This window comes from Pseudochaenichthys georgianus, chromosome 22 (assembly GCF_902827115.2).
Source record: "Pseudochaenichthys georgianus chromosome 22, fPseGeo1.2, whole genome shotgun sequence".
Taxonomy (NCBI): Eukaryota; Metazoa; Chordata; class Actinopteri; order Perciformes; family Channichthyidae; genus Pseudochaenichthys; species Pseudochaenichthys georgianus.
The window spans coordinates 2,006,536-2,031,351 of NC_047524.1; the positions used below are offsets into that span (position 1 = coordinate 2,006,536).

Consider the following 24,816-nt stretch of genomic DNA (forward strand, 5'->3'; position numbering starts at 1 on the left):
TGTTTTCTAACACAACCCTTTTATTTATATTAGGTCTTAATGTTTTTGCATAAATTAGGGCGTGGTCACGTTGATGGACACGTACATGCCTCACTGTCAGCTAACAGCAACTTGTCCACTCTGCAACCATAGAGGCTACAACGTTAGTTAGTCATAGTACTTACTGTACTTGACCCTTTAGCTTTAGCCGTGTTCGTGGTGATTGTGCCTTTTAGGGAATATTGTTACGCATACCAGACAATTAAAATGTCGTGCTGTGCGCTTGAATGTACTAACAGAACTTCCAAGAAGTCTAAAATTATAATATTATACATGTTAACCCGTTCGCAGGTGTTTGTGTGCTTGGTAGCTTAGCTTGTTACTTATTAGCCAGCTAAGGACGTAACCCTTTATGCATACATATACATTTTAGTTTATGATTCAGCCTTGGGTAAGACTTTTATAGTCTATGGCTATGACGCCCATAATGCTAAACGGGAGCAAATGTTAATAGGGGACCCGATTATCCCAGTGGTGGCCGCCGGAGCTAACGGAGCCGCAGGGGGCTAGCTCCAGCCGGCGTCCCGGAGCTAGCCCACTGCGGCTCCGTTAGGTCCGGGCGGTGGAGTCCGTCTTTTCTCAACGTGTGAATGACAAGCATTAAGAATAACAAAATATAGCTAATTCTCTTGCAGATTGTCTCATTTGATTATGAATGTAACGTTTATATAGGGGAACGACACTGTTAGCAGTAACTTGGTATGCATGTATTTCATGTTAGCTTAGCTTCTTAGCCTGAGCTAGCTCTGTTTACTTCCAGTTCGGAGGCAGCAGCCGGTCCCGCCTCGGCTCCGCCTCTTTGCCCTTATTTGGAGCAGGCGGGATTAGACTCTGACGTCACAGTCGAGCCGTTAGTGGCCGACTCCGCCCACTAAGGGCTTCACGGCAACTCTGCAGAATCCTATGGGTGACGTCACGGACACTACGTCCATTTATATATACAGTCTATGGTTTGTATTTACACATTTACAACCTTAATCTCTGAATCTTTTTTCTGAATCTTATTATATATTATAATGAAAATTATTCTATTTCGCATTGTCCCTAATATGTGGTTGTAGAAACACATGAAATATTTGTACAGTTTTTAAGTGTGCTGCATATACATAATTATTATCATCAAAACCAAATCTTTACCCGAATATCTGATACCTCGTATCATCTAATTAGCATATCTGTTATTCCTCAATGCAATTCTTCAACTTGTCCCCAGCTTTATTTATATGTGAGAGATATCCTTGTTGAGTCGTCTTGAATCATTCCGGTTTTTAATACGTTTTGGCACTTCCACATGGAGCCTGTTTCATACAATCTCCACATGAAAGGAAAAAGAGAAGTTTGTCCATTTCATGCAGAAAGTTAAAGATACAAACACAAACATCCAGACCTCACAGCACAGCACAATTTACTTGCTAGTCAGTTTTATACAAACAGTAGAAAGAGGGTTTTGTTTCTAAGGGAGACAAACTGCATCACATTTTGCCAGATATATGTCGATATACACGAAGAAGAAGAAAAACAAATGTTTTCCATTAAAAAAGCTTCCACTAACCTGTTGTAAAAACAAAAAACATCTGTTTCACGTACAGTTATAGAAAGATATCTATAGGTAAACGTAAAAAAAACATGGTGGCGTGTATTGGTGTTTTAGTTAGCCACCGACAACAAAACAGAAACATTTGGAAGTCCAGAAAAAGAACCACGATATATATTTATTCTTATTTTATCTATTTTTTGTACACATCACAACCTGAAGACTCAGTAGGCTGTCCATCATCGTCATCATCTTCCTCTTTGTGTCATCTAAAAGCACAGACCCTTCAACATGCTGCAACAACACCCCTCAAAAAACCACAATCACAACCCTTTAACGTTACATGTAAACTCTTAAGGTGCCGCTCGAGAACAGGAGGGGGGGGGGGGGGCAGTAAACGCCTCGCCCTCCTACTAGAAGATTTCTACGTTATTCTGAACGTCCACGTTCAAAAGTCCCACGAGTGACCGGGTTTTACAGGATGGCACAGAAGAACTTCTTCTCCCGGAACGGGTTCTCCGAGGCGGGAACCGGCGACAGCAGAGGGTCCTCTTTGGCGTGAGCTTCGCAGTACGACATCAGGTCCGCCGCCGCTTTAGACACCTTTTGGGGGGGGAAACATTAAACAAGTCAGCTGGATCATCTAAATGATCAATTATCAATTAATCAATTACTTTTCCTGGGATTTTCTAAATGTTTCCTTTTTTTCTCAGAATGTTTTTTTTATTTGACTATTTTTTCTAAAATGTACATTTCTTTCTCAGAATTGACTGTTTCCTCTAAACTCTGACTTTTTCTCCCAAAAATTCGGACGTTTTTGACGTCATGAATTTTTTTTAAATGTCATGACTCTTTATCTTATAATTCTGATTCGAGAATACCAACAGATATTCTAATTCCTTACAGTAGTTGCGACCTATTCACATATTAGTTTTCAACGTTAACCGTTGAGGCATGAGAGAATGAAAAGTAACTGAGATACAGAGGATGTTATTGGGGGTGAAGTTTCCCTTTTTTAAGCAAAATCATGTTCATAGCTGATGTGTGTGTGTCACCTTTATCCTGTCGATGTTGGCCTCCATCTTCAGCTGCTCCACCAGCTTCCTGGCCTGAGCGATGCTCGCCGTGTTGTTGCTCGCCATGAGCGCCTCGGTGTGATTCCTTTTCTCTGCCTATAGACACAGAAATACACCCCGGATAATCAGTCAGCATTATGAGTCCAACAAAACAAGAAATTAGTTAGCATTATGAGTCTTAAAATGTTATAATGAGTCAGTGTAATGAGTCCTGAAACCCTGAAGTAATTTGACTTTATGGGTCCTAAAATCTAAATATTAGTCAGCATTATGCGTCCTCAAACCCTGACATGAATAAGCATTATACATAGGTACTAAAACACTCAAATTAGTCAGCATTATGATTCCTAAAATAAAAAAATGAATGAACTTTCACAGATGTTATGTTTGGATTAAATTGAAATGCAATGGAGAATTTATCCTAACTTCAGGAAAAACTACACAAAGGTTTCTATTATTTATTCAAGTTCACCCCCAGTGCGACACTGACAGAGACCAGCAGCACTATACGCTTGTAATGAGGAAACACACACTTAAAAACACACACAGGCAAACACACACACACACACACACACACACACACACACACACACACACACACACACACACACACACACACACACACACACACACACACACACACACACACACACACACACACACACACACACACACACACACACACACACACACACACACACACACACACACACACACACACACACACACTATTTATGCTGTCAATTGCTAGGCAGCTTGTGACAATGGGGGTGCAGTTCTTTGTCCAGCACCATATTTACTGTATAAAGCATACATTGCTAACTCACATCAGTTAAAGAGAACTCAAACTCTGAACAGGTAATGGCGACTGGGGTAACCTGTCCCCAGTCGGTTCCAGGTGTGTGTCCTCATGTGCTCTGTGTCTGTCTTTGATTAAATGGATAAAGTGTGTGTGTGCACAGTGTGTGTGACTCAGTGTGAGTTCAGGTAAATGAAGCCGAGCTCAGCGTGAATATTGAAGCTTCACGCTGACTCACCTGCTGCTGCACTGATCACCTGCACATCGTTTACCTGCACAGCTACACCTGTTTCACTTTATAATTATATATATATATTAGTGTCTGTCAACAGATGCACCAGCAACATCGGACGAAATGGGATTATATATACAGTTTTTAATCTGTACTCCCCTACCTTCCACATACAAGCCCCTTTTCCTCACATAGCAAGATTACAAAAGAGACACTACATACTGATATACACCTTTACATCAGCAGGAGAGGACTCTTTAAAGTAGAGACACTACATACTGATCTACACCTGAACATTTTTGACCTTAAACTTTTTGATGTTAAACACGACCAAAACTGAAGTTATTGTACTTGGCCCGAAGAATCTACGAAACAAATTATCTAAAGACATACTAACTATGGATGGCATTCATTTGGCCTCCAGTGAGACTGTAAGGAATCTTGGTGTTATATTTGATCAGGATTTATCCTTTAACGCCCACATAAAATCAATTTCAAGGACCGCCTACTTCCATCTACGTAACATTGCAAAAATCAGGCATATCTTGCCTCAAAACGATGCAGAGAAACTAGTCCATGCATTTGTTACTTCTAGGCTGGATTATTGTAACTCTTTATTATCAGGGAGTACCAAGAAGTCAATCAAGTCGCTTCAGCTGATTCAAAATGCTGCGGCTCGTGTACTAACCAGAGTTAGGAAAAGGGACCACATTACTCCTGTTCTGGCTGCCTTACACTGGTTCCCTATAGAACACAGGATAGAATTTAAAATTCTTCTTCTCGCCTACAAAGCCCTTAATGGGCAGGCGCCATCTTACCTTAAAGAACTCATTATACCCTACTGTCCTACTAGGGCATTGCGTTCCAAGAATGCAGGGTTGTTGGTTGTTCCTAGAATCTTTAAAAGTACAATGGGAGCCAGAGCCTTTTCTTATCAAGCTCCACATTTGTGGAATCAGCTTCCAGTTTGTGTTCGGGCGGCAGACACCCTATCCGTTTTTAAGAGTGCGCTTAAGACCTTCCTTTTTGATAAAGCTTATAGTTAGGGCTGATTAGATTCAGCCCCTAGTTTTGCTGATATAGGCTTAGTTTGTCGGGGGACATCTTACTTCTTCCTTCTCTCTGTCTGTACCTGTGTACACTCATGTTCCGATTAACCCAGCCTCCCCAAATGTCTTTCTTTTTGGTGTCTATATACGCTGGGATCCGGAGTCATGGATGATCCTGCGGTCCTGTGTCCTGGATCGCGAGCGCTGGATCTTGAGTCGTGGCTGTGGTCCTGGATCATAGGTCCTGGATGGATATCCTCGTGGATTCATCTTCCTATTATACACACATGCATTTCCAAACATTTGGACTACCTATGTTGCAAATGTATTATCTTTTCAATTTACACACGGCATCTATTGCACGTCTGTCCGTCCTGGGAGAGGGATCCCTCCTCTGTTGCTCTCCCTGAGGTTTCTCCCATTTTTCCCTTTAAACTGGGTTTTCTTTGGAAGTTTTTCCTTGTACGATGTGAGGGTCTAAGGACAGAGGGTGTCGTATTGTCATACTGATATTCTGTACACACTGTGAAGACCACTGAGACAAATGTATCATTTGTGATATTGGGCTATATAAATAAACATTGATTGATTGATTGAACATCAGCTGGAGAGGACTCTTTCAAGTAGAGAAACTACATACTGATATACACCTTTACATCAGCAGGAGAGGACTCTTTAAAGAGCCTGTGACACGGTTTTCCCCCATCATCCAAACCCATCAATTTGAGTACATATTGTCCCCTTGAAAACCGTTACTGAACTGATTTTGGATATTTGTACTTTGATAACCATTAATCTGCCTTCAATGTTGACAATTTGCTGGATCTTCTCGCGGATTCTTCAAGTCCCGCCAAATGATGGGTGACGTCATTGCGGGCACAGCGCTCCAGCTGCACCGTCCAGGATCCCAGCATCTGCATGTAAACCTTTATATATATACAGTTAGATGTAAACGCACGACGGCGCACACAACAGCAAGCTCAGACAGCGATGACAGGTTAATGTTGAACGTGTCTGAGAGCTCATATGAGGCTGAAGGATCGGTTTATGTTGTATCTTCTAAGTTTAGGAATGAGGTGCGTCAATATGGGCGATCATATGGTCATGTAGCCAGTGGTGGACTGGGACTAAAAATCATCCCGGGACTCTCGACCGGCCCACTTCGGTACCGCTAGTAAACTGTCAACGGGGGGAGCGGGGGATGTAAAATACAAATATAATGTATAATGTCTGTGTCTTTGACATTAGCGCTGCTAGCCACCTGTGCCCTGTACTACGAAGCCAGTTCAACAGACCCTGGATATGTTTGAGTAACAAACAAACTAACAACAACAAACTAACAAACGAGATCTCGCTAAGCGGTCCTACGACGCTGGTTATCAACTCGGTAAATCAAGCCAGGGTTTCTCTCTCCAGCTGAGAGCGCGTTCACGTCTAAGGCACGAGTGGATCTGACTTTAATTACATTTGTCTCGAGTGTTTCGTCAACATAATGTGTTAAATAATACTTCTGCATCCAGTCTGTGACACTGTGAGTGTTGCACGGCCAGATGAGGCTGGAGAAGCTGACTCAGATAAGGAAATATATGATATATTATGATATTATATGATCGATGATCTGATTGATGATGTAATATGAATGATAAGTGCGACACGTCGGCGTCTTCTCTGCATACGGCAGTTTAAACTGTATTTCCTTTATCCTGTAATATGACTTGAGAGATTTAAACTCCGCACACTGAGTGGATCTCTTTTCTATAGACGCCGGAGGCGGACAGCGTCAGGTAAAATAAGTTATGTAGCCTTCTCAAACCTGAGCCTCACGCACCGCCTATGGGGGATGTGCTAGTTACTTATCCGACCGGCCCACTTCGGTACCGGCCCATCGGGATTCGTCCCGATGGCCAGTCCGCCACTGCACCCACAGTCCGCCACTGCACCCAGCCCACGTAAACTGTCAACGGGGGGAGCCTCGCTGCGGGGAAACGGTGGACCTAGTGTCCCGATCGGAGTGGGAATAATAATAATAATCCGTGCATTTTATCCATTAATTTCCCCAACATTGTGGTAAAAAACCACACGTTTAATCCACGTTGTTGGTGTACTACAACTACAAAAAGCATCGGTTTGTTTTCTCATCAGTAAATGCAGACCGGCTCAAACAAACGATTTTTAATCATCATCCTCACTCATCATTTAATGTATCATATGTTCGCCGAATTGACATGAAAGCACTAATAAATGTAGTTTCATCCACTTGAGTTTATAACCACAAAAATAATCGATTTGTTTTTATATCACATCCGACGGGAGGAAATTCAGCAGCTCTCACTCCCGATTTTTAATCCTAATGTAATCATCATCTTCACCACGATCATTTATGTTTATGTCGCCGAATTGACATGAAAGCACTGACGAATATGAATATACTGTAGTCAACTTCATTAAAACGTTATTAACGTGCCTAAACTCAGTAATTCACCATTTCTACGCATGACACAACACACTTTGTCCGTGTTTGGCTCTCGAAGCGTTCCCGCATTGACGTCACTTCCGGCTTCCCCCAAAACTTCAAAATGAGTGAAGGAATTTCCCCGCGATGTTCGAAATTATTGATATTTAACGAAACGGTATCGCTTTTTCTTTTTTAAACTGACGGTTCGAGATTACTAGTAGCCCAATATTTCATTGCACAACAGTTGTTGGGATGGTGTCACAGGCTCTTTAAAGTAGAGACACTACATACTGGTATACACCTGAACATCAGCAGGAGAGGACTCTTTAAAGTAGAGACACTACATACTGATCTACACCTTTACATCAGCAGGAGAGGACTCTTTAAAGTAGAGACACTACATACTGGTATACACCTGAACATCAGCAGGAGAGGACTCTTTAAAGTAGAGACACTACATACTGATATACACCTGAACATCAACAGGAGAGGACTCTTTAAAGTAGAGACACTACATACTGATCTACACCTTTACATCAGCAGGAGAGGACTCTTTAAAGTAGAGACACTACATACTGGTATACACCTGAACATCAGCAGGAGAGGACTCTTTAAAGTAGAGACACTACATACTGATATACACCTGAACATCAGCAGGAGAGGACTCTTTAAAGTAGAGCCACTACATACTGATATAAACCTGAACATCAGCAGGAGAGGACTCTTTAAAGTAGAGACACTACATACTGGTATACACCTGAACATCAGCAGGAGAGGACTCTTTAAAGTAGAGACACTACATACTGATATAAACCTGAACATCAGCAGGAGAGGACTCTTTAAAGTAGAGACACTACATACTGATATACACCTGGACATCAGCAAGATATAGTTTTTCTACATTAATAAATAGCTTTGACATACAGCATGAGAGGTCATTTTATCTTCAGTATTTATTTAATTCACACGTTTTTAGGAGATCTTTTCTCCGGGGCGGTCTGGATAATCTCGACCTGTCAGAGCGAGCAGTGTAAGGATTTTAAGAGCTGTGAATGTTAACAGAGTCATATACATATTATGATTGAAAGTAATCCTGGTTGTTCTCGATGTATAGATGTATTTTTTCCTCTAAGGTTCAGGTTCAGGTTCAGGTTATTTATTGGACATTTTTTCTGACATTTTACTTAGATATTTTAGAAAGATTTTCCTGAAAGATTTATAAATAATTCGAAAACCTTTTCTGACATTTTAAAATGAATTTGTTGCTTGTACAATTATTATTATTATTATTTTTTATGTTCTGAGATTTTTATATATCTCTCACATTTTACTTATTTGGACATTTTATTAAGACATTTTGAACATTGTAGCGATACCAATAGTAACATTTCTACTACATTTTTGGGGCGGTAGTGGGGAAGTCGATAGGGACTTGGCTTGGCAACTGGAAGGTCACCAGTTCAACTCCCGGCAAGACCAAGTGCTACAGAGGTGTCCCTGAGCAAGGCACCGTTCCCCACACTGCTCCCCGGGCGCCGTTCAAAATGGCAGCACACTGCTCCTAACACTAGGATGGGTCAAATGCAGAGAAACAATTTCCCCACCGGGATTAATAAAAGTCCATCTTATCTTATCTTAATTTAAGTAATAATTGTTGTGTCATATTAGTAACACTTGTAACTGTAGTTGGAGTAAAACTGAACAATGTGGAGGAGGTGTTGGAGGGGAGGACGAGGAAGACGAGGAGGAAGCACAACCAAGTAACCATGTAACCCATGAAAAGTAACCCGTACTACATATACATACAATCTGCACAGTTTTGTACTTGTTTGCACAAATACCTGCACTGACATGTGCAGGTATCTAACAATCTGAACCCAAATATGTATATGTTCATTCAACGGTATTATATTTTACCTCGAGTGAATCTGTAGTGTCCTGTTTTTCACTCTCACTCTGTTGCTGCTCTAACTCCAGCATGTGGGGGTGCAGACAGCCTAAAATACACCTCTTTATTTGAAACCCTCAATAGAAGCTTTTGAATGTGAGAAAAAGTGACATTTGCCGCCGTATAAAGGAGGTTATAAGATATTTAGCAGCGCTTTCTCTGAGTCTGCAGAGTCATCTTCCTCTTGTTGTCAGAGCAGCGACGGGAAAGGCGAGCCTGACATTTTCACACAGCAGGGAGGAGAGCTGCAACCTTAAACAGCTCAACCAACAATAAGAGAGTAAACTGTTTCCTGTTTTAGGGTTTACTGGTTGCTGTATTTCTCTATCAGGAAGGTTCAGACGAGAGTGAAAGTCTCTGAGCTGCAGACATGATCGGATGGTAGGAAAGGAGCTTCATTTGTTATCTCCTTTAGGAAACACTGGACCTTCCTTATTTATTCATTGAGGAGTTTGGACGTTGTACCATGGGAGATGCTGTTGCAATAGTCTAAAGCACATGTGTCAAACTCAAGGCCCGGGGGCCAAATCAGGCCCTTGGTGGATTTAATTTCGGTACCGCAGGATCATTTCTAATTACTATTAGACCTTCACTCCATCCTGAGGGTCTCCTCCGCTCAGAGCCTGACTCCAAACATTGATGACCTTGCACCCGAGAGGAGATGCCAAGTATCTGAGCTAGCATCTCAGAGTGGCACACTGAGTTTAATGGATGTTTCCTTCTGCACTTTCTCTCTCACGACAACAGGGCATGTTTGGTTTTCTCTCTGAGGGAAATAGTTTTGTTGAAGCTGTTGTTGGCCTGTGGAGAAATGTAATCATAAGAAATGACTCTGGAAAAGCTGCAGATAGAGCCATAAGAAATTAATGCAACCGATTATTTAATGTTTAATGTTGTTTTTATAGGCAATAATTTAAGCTTTGTTAGTTCCAGGTTTAATATGTGCAATAAGTTCATTTCAATACGTTTTGCAATAAACATTGAACCAGTCCGGCCCTCGACTAGTACCCATTTTTGAATTTTGGCCCGCTCTATATTTGAGTTTGACACCCCTGGTCTAAATGGTATGATATAAGTCTTAATAACCCCTCCCCTCTCATCATAGTGAGACCACCAGTGTCAGTGCAGTCTCTTTTCCTGAGTCCTGATGAATCCTCCTTCACTTCTCTACAAACCACGTCACGCTTCGCACTGAGGTTAAGGAATAGTGAATATAGGAAGACACGCAGGACGTTATTTTTTTTACCACAGACTTTTCCCTCCTCCTCTGGACATCATGAAGCCTTCTTCTTATCTGTCAGCGCCCAAAATACCTCCTTAGAGTTTGACACGTGGTGTGAACATGCTGATAAAGGTGACATCCCGCTGATAATGATACTGTTTATTTATGTATCATTTAAAGCATGCTCCGCTCACCTTGTGTTTGCTCCTGTCTGCAGGTCAGTCAGCACTTTGTCTCTGCACAGCTTTCTGCAAACAGAAACAGAGAAGAAGAGAATCAAGAGGCTGCTGCTGCTTCCCCTTTAAATATAAACAGTGTATGTGCATCCCTTATACACTAATCACACAGACTCTCATGGCTGCTACACGAAGGAGAAACACCAAAACTAACAACTGAAGAAGAAGCAAGTGAAGCACGGTTCAGGGGAAGAAGCAGGAAAAAGTCAAAGGAAAAATGTGCTTTAAAATAAAAAAAAATAAAACTGAATGATATTTATATAAGCAAAATGTGCGATAAAAGGATAACATTAAATGAATATGAAATTGAAAAAATATGTACATAAACAAATAAATAAAATAAAAATGAATAATAATAATAAAATAATAAAATAATATTAAATATACGTATATTAACATTAGAAGAAAAATGTGCAATGCATTTTTTGGAAATAATAAAACAACTCTCTGAGTTCCAGATGTGTTTTGATGCTTCTGTGATTCTGCAGCTGTTTTCCTGCAGCTCTGATAAATGGGACGTTTCCTCTGCATGAGCTGATCTGCAGACGAAGGGAAATCCAGCCGCCGTAAATCTTGTCAGGATGTTTAAGCATCGTTAAATAAAACCTCGCCGGCAGCAAAATAAAACCTCTGTATTTCAGCTGAAACTGCTCAGAGTTTAGAAAACAGACGCAAGAAAAGCAGATCAGCTCATGAGAGACATTTATGAACCTATAGAGATGAATTTAACCATATTATTGGCTGCTGTAAAAGACAAAATAAACATATTTGAATAAATTAAACTTATTCAATACTGAACAGTGGTATTTTTTACAATGTTAGACCAATACAACAGATTTACAAATTATGTGAATATCCTTGTGTGACCTGCAGCATGTGACTGTCATCCGGCTCATCACTCATCTTCAATTACACTAAACTTTACTGCTCCTGATAGACACATACTGATATACACCTGAACATCAGCAGGAGAGGACTCTTTAAAGTAGAGACACTACATACTGATATACACCTGAACATCAGCAGGAGAGGACTCTTTAAAGTAGAGACACTACATACTGATATACACCTGAACATCAGCAGGAGAGGACTCTTTAAAGTACAGACACTACATAGTGATATACACCTGAACATCAGCAGGAGAGGACTCTTTAAAGTAGAGACACTACATACTGATATACACCTGAACATCAGCAGGAGAGGACTCTTTAAAGTAGAGACACTACATACTGATATACACCTGAACATCAGCAGGAGAGGACTCTTTAAAGTAGAGACACTACATACTGATATACACCTGAACATCAGCAGGAGAGGACTCTTTAAAGTACAGACACTACATAGTGATATACACCTGAACATCAGCAGGATAGGACTCTTTAAAGTAGAGACACTACATACTGATATACACCTGAACATCAGCAGGAGAGGACTCTTTAAAGTAGAGACACTACATACTGATATACACCTGAACATCAGCAGGAGAGGACTCTTTAAAGTAGAGACACTACATACTGATATACACCTGAACATCAGCAGGAGAGGACTCTTTAAAGTAGAGACACTACATACTGATATACACCTGAACATCAGCAGGAGAGGACTCTTTAAAGTAGAGGCACTACATACTGATATACACCTGAACATCAGCAGGAGAGGACTCTTTAAAGTACAGACACTACATAGTGATATACAGCTGAACATCAGCAGGAGAGGACTCTTTAAAGTAGAGACACTGCATACTGATATACACCTGAACATCAGCAGGAGAGGACTCTTTAAAGTAGAGGCACTACATACTGATATACACCTGAACATCAGCAGGAGATGACTCTTTAAAATAGAGACACTGCATACTGATATACACCTGCACATCAGCAGGAGAGGACTCTTTAAAGTAGAGGCACTACATATTGATATACACCTGAACATCAGCAGGAGAGGACTCTTTAAAGTAGAGACACTGCATACTGATATACACCTGAACACCAGCAGGAGAGGACTCTTTAAAGTAGAGACACTGCATACTGATATACACCTGAACATCAGCAGGAGAGGACTCTTTAAAGTAGAGACACTACATACTGATATACACCTGAACATCAGCAGGAGAGAACTCTTTAAAATAGAGACACTACATACTGATATACACCTGAACATCAGCAGGAGAGGACTCTTTAAAGTAGAGACACTACATATGGACATACACCTGAACATCAGCAGGAGAAGACTCTTTAAAGTAGAGACACTACATACTGATATACACCTGAACATCAGCAGGAGAGGACTCTTTAAAGTAGAGACACTACATACTGATATACACCTGAACATCAGCAGGAGAGGATTCTTTAAAGTAGAGACACTACATATGGACATACACCTGAACATCAGCAGGAGAGAACTCTTTAAAGTAGAGACACTACATACTGATATATACCTGAACATCAGCAGGAGAGGACTCTTTAAAGTTGAGGCACTACATACTGATATACACCTGAACATCAGCAGGAGAGGACTCTTTAAAGTAGAGACACTACATACTGATATACACCTGAACATCAGCAGGAGAGGACTCTTTAAAGTAGAGACACTATATACTGATATACACCTGAACATCAGCAGGAGAGGACTCTTTAAAATAGGGACACTACATACTGATATACACCTGAACATCAGCAGGAGAGGACTCTTTAAAGTAGAGACACTACATACTGATATACACCTGAACATCAGCAGGAGAGGACTCTTTAAAGTAGAGGCACTACATACTGATATACACCTGAACATCAGCAGGAGAGGACTCTTTAAAGTACAGACACTACATAGTGATATACAGCTGAACATCAGCAGGAGAGGACTCTTTAAAGTAGAGACACTGCATACTGATATACACCTGAACATCAGCAGGAGAGGACTCTTTAAAGTAGAGGCACTACATACTGATATACACCTGAACATCAGCAGGAGATGACTCTTTAAAATAGAGACACTGCATACTGATATACACCTGCACATCAGCAGGAGAGGACTCTTTAAAGTAGAGGCACTACATATTGATATACACCTGAACATCAGCAGGAGAGGACTCTTTAAAGTAGAGACACTGCATACTGATATACACCTGAACACCAGCAGGAGAGGACTCTTTAAAGTAGAGACACTGCATACTGATATACACCTGAACATCAGCAGGAGAGGACTCTTTAAAGTAGAGACACTACATACTGATATACACCTGAACATCAGCAGGAGAGAACTCTTTAAAATAGAGACACTACATACTGATATACACCTGAACATCAGCAGGAGAGGACTCTTTAAAGTAGAGACACTACATATGGACATACACCTGAACATCAGCAGGAGAAGACTCTTTAAAGTAGAGACACTACATACTGATATACACCTGAACATCAGCAGGAGAGGACTCTTTAAAGTAGAGACACTACATACTGATATACACCTGAACATCAGCAGGAGAGGATTCTTTAAAGTAGAGACACTACATATGGACATACACCTGAACATCAGCAGGAGAGAACTCTTTAAAGTAGAGACACTACATACTGATATATACCTGAACATCAGCAGGAGAGGACTCTTTAAAGTTGAGGCACTACATACTGATATACACCTGAACATCAGCAGGAGAGGACTCTTTAAAGTAGAGACACTACATACTGATATACACCTGAACATCAGCAGGAGAGGACTCTTTAAAGTAGAGACACTATATACTGATATACACCTGAACATCAGCAGGAGAGGACTCTTTAAAATAGGGACACTACATACTGATATACACCTGAACATCAGCAGGAGAGGACTCTTTAAAGTAGAGACACTACATACTGATATACACCTGCACATCAGCAGGAGAGGACTCTTTAAAATAGGGACACTACATACTGATATACACCTGAACATCAGCAGGAGAGGACTCTTTAAAGTAGAGACACTACATACTGATATACACCTGAACATCAGCAGGAGAGGACTCTTTAAAGTAGAGACACCACATACTGATATACACCTGAACATCAGCAGGAGAGGACTCTTTAAAGTAGAGACACTACATATGGATATACACCTGAACATCAGCAGGAGAGAACTCTTTAAAGTAGAGACACTACATACTGATATACACCTGAACATCAGCAGGAGAGAACTCTTTAAAATAGAGACACTACATACTGATATACACCTGAACATCAGCAGGAGAGGACTCTTTAAAGTAGAGACACTACATATGGACATACACCTGAACATCAGCAGGAGAGGACTCTTTAAAGTAGAGACACTACATACTGATATACACCTGAACATCAGCAGGAGAGGACTCTTTAAATTAGATACACTACATATGGACATACACCTGAACATCAGCAGGAGAGGACTCTTTAAAGTAGAGACACTACATACTGATATACACCTGAACATCAGCAGGAGAGGACTCTTTAAAGTAGAGACACCACATACTGATATACACCTGAACATCAGCAGGAGAGGACTCTTTAAAGTAGAGACACTACATATGGACATACACCTGAACATCAGCAGGAGAGAACTCTTTAAAGTAGAGACACTACATACTGATATACACCTGAACATCAGCAGGAGAGAACTCTTTAAAATAGAGACACTACATACTGATATACACCTGAACATCAGCAGGAGAGGACTCTTTAAAGTAGAGACACTACATATGGACATACACCTGAACATCAGCAGGAGAGGACTCTTTAAAGTAGAGACACTACATACTGATATACACCTGAACATCAGCAGGAGAGGACTCTTTAAATTAGATACACTACATATGGACATACACCTGAACATCAGCAGGAGAGAACTCTTTAAAATAGAGACACTACATACTGATATACACCTGAACATCAGCAGGAGAGGACTCTTTAAAGTAGAGACACTACATATGGACATACACCTGAACATCAGCAGGAGAGGACTCTTTAAAGTAGAGACACTACATACCGATATACACCTGAATATTTTCTTTGACATAAAATATGTGAATAAAAAACCCACTGGTGGATTTAAACGCTCGACATTAGCCACCTTTAGCTTAGCGGTGGCGACGTGAAGTCATGTGACTGTGCTGTAGTTCCTTTATAAGCTAGCTTTTTACTTCAGAAATCATAAAGTGGTGTTAATATGTGGAGATTGTCTTGCTGAACAAAAATGTTAAGTATCATAAACGTTTGTCAAAAGTTGCTTTATGGTAAGAGGCCTGTGTTTTCTCCTTCTTCGACCCCCAGTGTGCAGACAGGTGTCGCCCTGCTGCTGACACCACCTGATCAATGACCCCCCCCATTCTTCCTCTGACATTTAGACGCGATGCTGACTTCAAAGGGTGATTAAGCGCGGTATGCAACATCCTTTTGTGGGAAATATTATTCCTAGGCTGTTGGGAGAAATGATTTAAAGGTCACCTATCATGCAAAATCCACTTTTTCATGTCTTTTCTACATCAACATGTGTCTCCTCTTCTCCATGTCTCTTCTACATCAACATGTGTCCCCTCTTCTTCATGTCTCTTCTACATCAACATGTGTCCCCTCTTCTTCATGTCTCTTCTACATCAACATGTGTCCCCTCTTCTTCATGTCTCTTCTACATCAACATGTGTCCCCTCTGGGGAAAGAGACTCTGAAAGTTTCAGGAACAAAGATTCTCTCTCTTTTTGATCCATGTATATAAAAACCTGTCTGAAAATGAGCTGATCAGATTTTGGCCACTTGATGATGTCATAACGATGTGTTGTCTTGTGTAACCATTAGCCAATCAGCAACCAAGGTAACCCCCCCTCCCTTATCACCTGAATCTCCTCCTAGAGCACCATTGTGTTCTTTGTAACCTAATGTCTCTCAGAGGGGCGTGGGGAGGGGCTCCTTATTTTCATCTAAAATCACAGACAGAGAATCAGCACTTTGGAAACAGGGCTGAAACAGAGGGGATTATGGGTAATGCTGCAATGATCTGTTTGGTGTTTGGAGCCAAACACTTCAGAGACATGTTTTGTATATATCTGAGGTCTGTAATATATTGATGAAAAACAGTATAATAGGGGACCTTTAACACCCCCTCCCCTCTTTCTCTCTCTGTAGCACACTTTATCCATATAACTTTTATTTTTAGACCGACCAGAGAGGTGAATTAAGGCTCCAGGCAGGGAATGATGCTGGCGGAGTGAAATCAGAGCGTGGTAATTATAAAACTGTCCCCAGATCAGCCATCTGGACCCCGGAGAGACCAGATTAACCTGGAAGGGTCTGCAGGGACAAGAGGGACCCAGGAGAAGTTTGGAGGACAGATAAACCCTGAGACCCCCTTTAGTTACAGTGGAGTTGGCAGATTTACCATTCACAAATATTCAAACAATGGAAAATGCTTTAAGCCAGCCACTGTTTGGAATATTGACCGAAATAAATAAAGTAACTGCAGCTGCATCGGGGAAATGTTTACCGAGGTCATATATCAAGAGGGAAGTAAGAACATTTTCTCATAGACTTCTACAATCTGAGGTAACAAATCAAGAGAGAAGTAGGCTCATTTTCTCATAGACTTCTATACAATCTGAGGTAACAAATCAAGAGAGAAGTAGGGACATTTTCTCATAGACTTCTATACAATCTGAGGTAACAAATCAAGAGAGAAGTAGGGACATTTACTCATAGACTTCTATACAATCTGAGATAACAAATCAAGAGAGAAGTAGGCTCATTTTCTCATAGACTTCTATACAATCTGAGGTAACAAATCAAGAGAGAAGTAGGGACATTTTCTCATAGACTTCCGTACAATCTGAGGTAACAAATCAAGAGAGAAGTAGGAACATTTTCTCATAGACTTCTATACAATCTGAGGTAACAAATCAAGAGAGAAGTGAACATTTTCTCATAGACTTCCATACAATCTGAGGTAACAAATCAAGAGAGAAGTAGGAATATTTTCTCATAGACTTCTATACAATCTGAGGTAACAAATCAAGAGAGAAGTAGGAACATTTTCTCATAGACTTCTATACGATCTGAGGTAACAAATCAAGAGAGAAGTAAGAACATTTTCTCATATACTTCTATACAATCTGAGGTAACAAATCAAGAGAGAAGTGAACATTTTCTCATAGACTTCTATACAATCTGAGGTAACAAATCAAGAGAGTAGTAAGAACATTTTCTCATAGACTTCTATACAATCTGCGGTAAAAAATCAAGAGAGAAGTAGGAACATTTTCTCATAGACTTCTATACAATCTGAGGTAACAAATCAAGAGAGAAGTGAATATTTTCTCATAGACTTCTATACAATCTGAGGTAACAAATCAAGAGAGAAGTAGGAACATTTTCTCATAGACTTCTATACGATCTGAGGTAACAAATCAAGAGAGAAGTAGAAACATTTACTCATAGACTTCCATACAATCTGAGGTAAAAAATCAAGAGAGAAGTAGGAACATGTTCTCATATACTTCTATACAATCTGAGGTAACAAATCAAGAGAGAAGTAGGGACATTTTCTCACAGACTTCTATACAATCTGAGGTAACAAATCAAGAGAGAAGTAGGGACATTTTCTCATAGACTTCCGTACAATCTGAGGTAACAAATCAAGAGAGAAGTAGGGACATTTTCTCATAGACTTCCATACAATCTGAGGTAACAAATCAAGAGAGTAGTAGGAACATTTACTCATAGACTTCCATACAATCTGAGGTAACAAATCAAGAGAGAAGTAGGAACATTTTCTCATAGACTTCCATACAATCTGAGGTAACAAATCAAGAGAGTAGTAGGAACATTTACTCATAGACTTCTATACAATCTGAGGTAACAAATCAAGAAAGAAGTGAACATTTTCTCATAGACTTCTATACAATCAGTGCCTTATAGAACAACAATGACAGCAATATATCCTTTTTTAAACAAGTAAAACTACATTTTAATGTAGGGACGAATAAAGGAATTGTGATTGTGATAAGTAAAGGATCTAAATACTAAATAAACCTCCTCCTCTCAGTGAAGGGCACATGCAGCTAAACAAACATGAATTGATAGGAAGGGGTATAAATACATCTGAGTTGATAGGATAGGTTGCTCGGAATGAGTAAAAATAAACCAAAGTTATCAGGGTGATATACAAAGGCTGAGTATTTTCTGCAGCCGAAACACAAACTGAGCAGTTATTAATGAACAGGATGATATTGACTGTTGATGTAATAAAGCAGGTCTCTGCCCTTCAATGGGAGAAAGGACGCGGGGGGGGGGGGTCACTATTTCTGTCTCAGACCTCAGCAACACCATCACACTCTGAGAAAGAGATGATTTTAACCATATTATTGGCTGCTTTACAAGACAAAATAAACATATTTTGAGACCAATACAATAGATTTAAAGGCTATAATGAAACAATAGGTGTACACATATGTGAAAAGTCCTTAAAGGTCCCATGTCATGGCCATTTCTACTGATCATAATTCCATTGTTGAGGTCTACTAGGACAGATTTACATTGTTCAATGTTCCAAACTCACATTGGTTTCTCATACAGCATCTCTGTATAGTATGTGTATTCACTCTCTGTCCTACATGCCTTGTTGGAGCTCCTGCCCCCCCCCCCCCCCCCCCCCCCTCCCTATGAGCCCACTGTGTTCTGATTTCCGGTACTTTGCGTGTGTACTTTGTGTGTGTACTTTGAGGGTTTGTGACTTTGCAGACCGTTTACATGCAGAAAAAGCTACATAACACACAAGGGGACGGGTAATAACCGGAAAAGCATGACATGGGACCTTTAAAATGACAGTGAAATGAAATTGTACAACTCAAAATAAATAAAATAAGTAATTTATAAATGCAAAGTCTAAATGTTAAATACAATGAAATAGTAAGAAATGTAAGAAAAATCAAATAAGTGATTTTATTACAATTATAAGTCATACAAATCTTAAATATAACCAACCAACTCATAAATAACAATAAAATAGAATAATATAACAACTAAAATACAATCATGTGAATGAAATAATATTTTAGTGCTAAGTTGAAAATAAAATGAACTCACAAATTCCCTGAACGTCTTCTAAATGTTTTTTCCAGAGAGACCTGGGAGGCATTCAGGCGTCTTTTAGATAGTATGTAAAACACAGTATTGTTTACCTTTGCCTCTGGCAGACAGGAAACAGAGTCATGTGACCTGCAGCTTTTAAAATCTAACAGTACATCCACAAGCTTTACTCTACTCCAAAATATCATCAATAATACTTCTCTATATACTGCATGTTTTATATTATAGTACAATGTGCACATTTTTATACATTCTTATGTTTATATACATATTTTTACTTTTTTTTTACACATATATTAAAAGATAACAATCCATTAAAACATTAAATTAAATAAACATATAGAAAATATGAAAAATTATACAAATATATATATAAACATTTTTTAAATAAAGATGTGTGTTTTTCTTGCACCATTATGTCACTTCTTTCCTATATATATATATATATATATTGTATTTTGCATTGGTGGAGGGGCCTGAGATGGCAGATATAATTACTGCATTTGAAGAAAAAAGTATTTGACTCTGAATATTCGATTAGCCTGGACATCTGTGCCAAGCCCAGCACGCCGTGCCATCTTAGAGATACTGAAGTGTGTGTGTGTGTGTGTGTGTGTGTGTGTGTGTGTGTGTGTGTGTGTGTGTGTGTGTGTGTGTGTGTGTGTGTGTGTGTGTGTGTGTGTGTGTGTGTGTGTGTGTGTGTGTGCGCATGTGTACGTGTGTGTACGTGTGTGTATATGTGTGTATTGAGGGTTAATCTGGGTCCTGGTGGGGGGAGGGGAGAAGCAGTGGCCCAGGAAATGATGCCTCCTCCGGGTGTGGGAGGCAGCAGGGGGCCGGCTTATTGCTGCAGGGAGCACAAATGTCATGTTTTATGTTTATTAAATCAAACGGCGAGGCGCGGCATGTTTCTTCTTTGCGTGATTAAAGAGCTGACCAGGCTCTTTTCTCTTTCATTCAAACGTTTAAACACTTGCCTTTTAAAACCTTTGATACGAAGGGTTATGTAACAGCAGTGGTTAGTGGGGCAGAAACTAAGCATGAGCAGCTACAGGATTCAGCAACGTGCAAAAGAAAATGTTTTTGTGTGACCGGGGAGGAACATTTACAAATGATTCTGGCGATTTGAGCTGAAAGCAAGAGTAGTGGAGTAGTGTCACACATTGGTACAAGTTAAATGCAGGAATAAGTATTTAGTAAACTATGTACATGTTGTGTCAATAGAAGAAAGGTCAATATTATATACGGAAAAGATCACTTCATATTTCACATTTACATGTTGGATTTATGCAACTGTAATGGGTATTTTCAAACTAAAGAATACAACATATTTTGAAAAAAACGACTTTCTAAACGACTATCTAAACATCTAAACATACTCGGAAGGCTTCAGTAGAAGCTGCTGGGACTCCCAACAGCTTCTACTGAAGCCAGTCCCCAACTCCGGGGACTTCCGGCCGGGGACTTCGGGTGGCAGTATACGCCGTGAAGTGGTTTGCGGCCTGCCAGTAAACCCAAAGCAGAAGAAGTGACGTCAGCGGCTTCATTTGCGTAATCCTCTCCCAGGGACTTATTCCGGTGTGAACGCGATCTACTAGGACAGTTCCGGGACTAAAGAGTTCTGCGGGACTAAGTACTAGGAACTAAGTACGGCAAAGTACTCTGTGTGAAAGCGGCTATTGGCCCCCTCTTGGAGACTCATTATAAAAATTTAAAAATCTTCAAAAAAACAGGTTGATTCTTCTCTACTTGTCATCTCTACAATAGGTCAACATTTTCAGTATGTGCGTCTGTGTATTGTGTTTGTGATGAGTGATGATATGTGAATGTATTTTAATGTTTATTATGTTTGTATATGTACATGTACTGCAGGACGGAGTCCAGAACAAATGTCCTTACGTGGACAATAATATATATCGTATCGTACTTCTACGTTTGTGCTGTTTCCCGGGCTTTTATTTTGAAATAAAAAAGAGGCCACAGTGAGGAAACCACCCTGAATCTTCTTGGCTGTTCTAACTTGCTGTCCGAGTGTGTCAGAAATTAAAGTGTTACGGCCCGTCCACACAGCGGCGTGCGCTGACGCTTGCCGGCGGGCGTGTCTGAAACTCGACCAACAACCAATCACATGAATCTCCCGCCCCTGACACACAAGCAGCGGTTTGATTGGCTAGAGCTTGTACTGGCATATGATTCGATTGGCTGACGCTTCTGCCGAGGCGTCAAAAGTTGAACATTGCTCAACTTTTGCAGCGAGCCACGCCAGCTACGCTCCACGTCGCTTCCCATGATGCATTTCGGCTAAAAGTGACGTCACCCCATTCAAAGTGAATGGTGAAGCGTCAACGCACGCCGCTGTGTGGACGGGCCGTTACTGTTTGTGTAAAGCTCTCTCCTCTCTGTTACTGTCAGGATTTTTCTTGCATCTGCCTCGAGTGAGGAAGTATAAACAGACCTTTCCTCTGGAATCAATCAGAACGCCAAGAACAATACGGACTGTGAACAATATCACAAACATCCGGACTGTGTGCTGAGAAGTAATGAAAGAGAGAATTCTGCTTTTCATATTCTCTCAGGCATATGTAGAGACTTGAGTCTTGGATTTGAGTAAGACAGTAATCACAGAAATGCTGACTTGTCTTGGATTTGAGTGCTCGAAGGCTTGACTCCCCAGAGATTTCAGTCCGAAGAGATATCAGAGTTTGACTTGAGTCATAGAGAATCTCAGAAAAGAGGACTTGAGACACGGACATAGGTGCAGAAAGATACAGATTCGGAAGTAAAACTATTCAAGTCTCAGGTTTTTCCTAAAGGACTTGAAATCCTAACTTGCTTGGAGAAGAAACTCATACTTCTCACATAAAAAGAAAACTGAAAAGCAGCTCTGGTAAGGGACTTGGAGCATGAATTAGACTTGTAGATATGCAAGACTCGATTCATAAAGATTTGAAAAGAGAAACCTTTGAATCTCATGTTTTGTAGTCATAAATCGAGAGTGTAACTTAAGACTTGGTTGGACAAGACTTGACTTGAACGTTAGTCAAATGCCAGTAACAAATAAATGAGGATATGGAACTTCACTGGGAACAGCCATGGTAAGGGACTTGGAGAATGACTTGGACAGTTGAAAGACTTGACTCCTGAACACTAGGAACTTTACTTGGATTTGACTGCTGTGAGACTTGTTTTACACCAGACAAGACTCTCTATACGCCTGAGTCGATTTAACCCTTAAATATCTACACATCTACCCCGAAGGACTAGAGACTTGTTTGGATGAGACAAGTCAAATCTGCAGACTTGGACTTCGAGTCAGACTTGAGTCAGAACAAATAGTCACTTGGGTCCTTAATCCCCAAAGACTTGATTTTGAGAATTTGTGCATAAAGACTTGAGACTCGGCCATGAGTGCAGAAAGAGCAGATACAGACTTGGAAGTTAAACTATTCAAGTCTTGTGCTTTTTCCCTAAGATCTGAACTTGATTGGAGAAGACTTGAGACTTGAGTTATGCCTCGTGCAAAAAAATTATTTGAGCATGACTTGACTCCTAAGACTTGACCGGGAAGATTCTGCAGCTTGATTTAAGACTTGGTTGGACAAGACTTGGGACTTTACTTGAACGTGAGTCAAAGGTAAGAAACAAATAAATAGAACAAAGACCAGACTAGCTTAAGGTTGGGGTCAACTCAATCTACCCTGTAGGACTCCGACTTGTTTGGACCAGACTTTTAACAAAACTGAAGACTTGAAGAACCATTTCAGTCTCTAATTGTACCACACAAGACTTGAAATGTGACTCAGCTCTGCAGACTTGGACTGAACTCCGACTTACGTGACATACATTTGGTCAGAAGACTTGACTTGAAAGTAAGACATTTTAAATGACCAGACTGAAAATGTATGACTTGATTTGGACTGTCTTTCAAGGACTTGGGCTTTCTGGAAAAAACTGACAAGCTTTGGATGCTTTTATCAGGACAGACTACAGTCTACTGTTGAAGGATCTTAAACCCTAAAATCAACACAGTGAGATGTAAACAAGTGCACCTAGTAAATCTAAGCATCCTTCCTACTTCATGTTCCCCTTAAGACGTGAACATCTCAGAGAAACAGGTTAAAATGAAATGTACAAAAACATGGAATCACACAGATTTGACTCCGGCATGAAGCTCACTCCGGGTTGGATGTATTTTAAAAACAGGGATGGGAGAGGAGAGGTCAACAAGGCGTGGATCTCTGCTTTCCAACTAAGAAAGCTCCCAAGCTTCTCTGCCGCTCTTCGTGTCCGTAACACAATCTGTGGCCTTGCCCTGGGGAAAACAGTACGAGAGCTGTTGCGTAATCGTGACTCGCTGTGTGCGTTTGTAACGGCAACAACACGTGATTGGACGATTTAACGCGTGCATGACGACGCCTTTTCAGTGTGACGAGCGAGTGAAAAAACAGCACTTCTAAGATTTGTTCTACTGCAAATGCATGTATCTGTTTGTGAGACACATAAAAACACCCCCTTCTACCTCTTCACCTTCATCATCCTCCTCATCCTCTACCGGCCATCTGCCTCATACAACCTCTCATGTGTGTGGTCGCTTTCTCCTCACAGTAAGGAGGGTTGAAAATGGAATACCTCACAGGAGAATTGTGGGATTCCTCTCTTTTTCCTCCCCCGAAAAACAGATGCCTTTAATTCCTCCACGTTATAAGAAGTGCTAAATCCTGAGGGAAGGAGGAGGATTTCTAACCTATTCTGTTTGTGAGAAAGGAGGTGCAACTTGTGTGGAAATAAAAGCACCACCTGACAAAAAGGAGGTTTTTTCTTGCAGATTTCACAGAGGGAGGAGGGGATTCCATGATGTAAAACAGCCAGCAGCATCAATCTCCAAACGAACCCCCCTCTTCCTCTTCCTCTTCCTCTTGAACATACCCTGATTCAGATGAATGCCAAAAACAGACATCAAATCTCATAAAAGATGTAAAAAATCCTACCTTTTTTGTTGGGTTTTTCCGTAAAACACATTGGAGTAGAATCCACGCGTCCTGGCTGCTTTCTGTCACACATACACACACACACACACACACACACACACACACACACTGTGAGCGAGGCGATGCACTCTCTCTCTCTCTCTCTCTCTCTCTCTCTA

The 24,816-nt window shown here is 40.5% G+C and overlaps 1 protein-coding gene across 1 annotated transcript; it reads right to left on the reverse strand.

The window, feature by feature from the left end:
• Positions 1-1,290: 1,290 nt before the first annotated feature.
• LOC117467806 (guanine nucleotide-binding protein G(I)/G(S)/G(O) subunit gamma-2) lies at positions 1,291-24,816 on the reverse strand. The gene is made up of 4 exons (XM_034111675.2): positions 24,659-24,816; positions 10,549-10,602; positions 2,629-2,745; positions 1,291-2,176 (listed from the first exon to the last, which is right to left on the reverse strand). Exons 3-4 carry the CDS (start codon positions 2,713-2,715, stop codon positions 2,048-2,050), a joined length of 216 nt encoding a protein of 71 aa, XP_033967566.1. The 5' UTR covers positions 2,716-2,745; positions 10,549-10,602; positions 24,659-24,816; the 3' UTR covers positions 1,291-2,047.

Excerpts from the sequence above, each read along its gene's own strand:
- LOC117467806 (XM_034111675.2), bottom strand. The coding sequence starts at position 2,715 with ATGGCGAGCAACAACACGGCGAGCATCGCTCAGGCCAGGAAGCTGGTG. Across the intron at positions 2,177-2,628 it reads CCAACATCGACAGGATAAAG|GTGTCTAAAGCGGCGGCGGA; the intron begins GTGACACACACA and ends CCCCCCCAAAAG.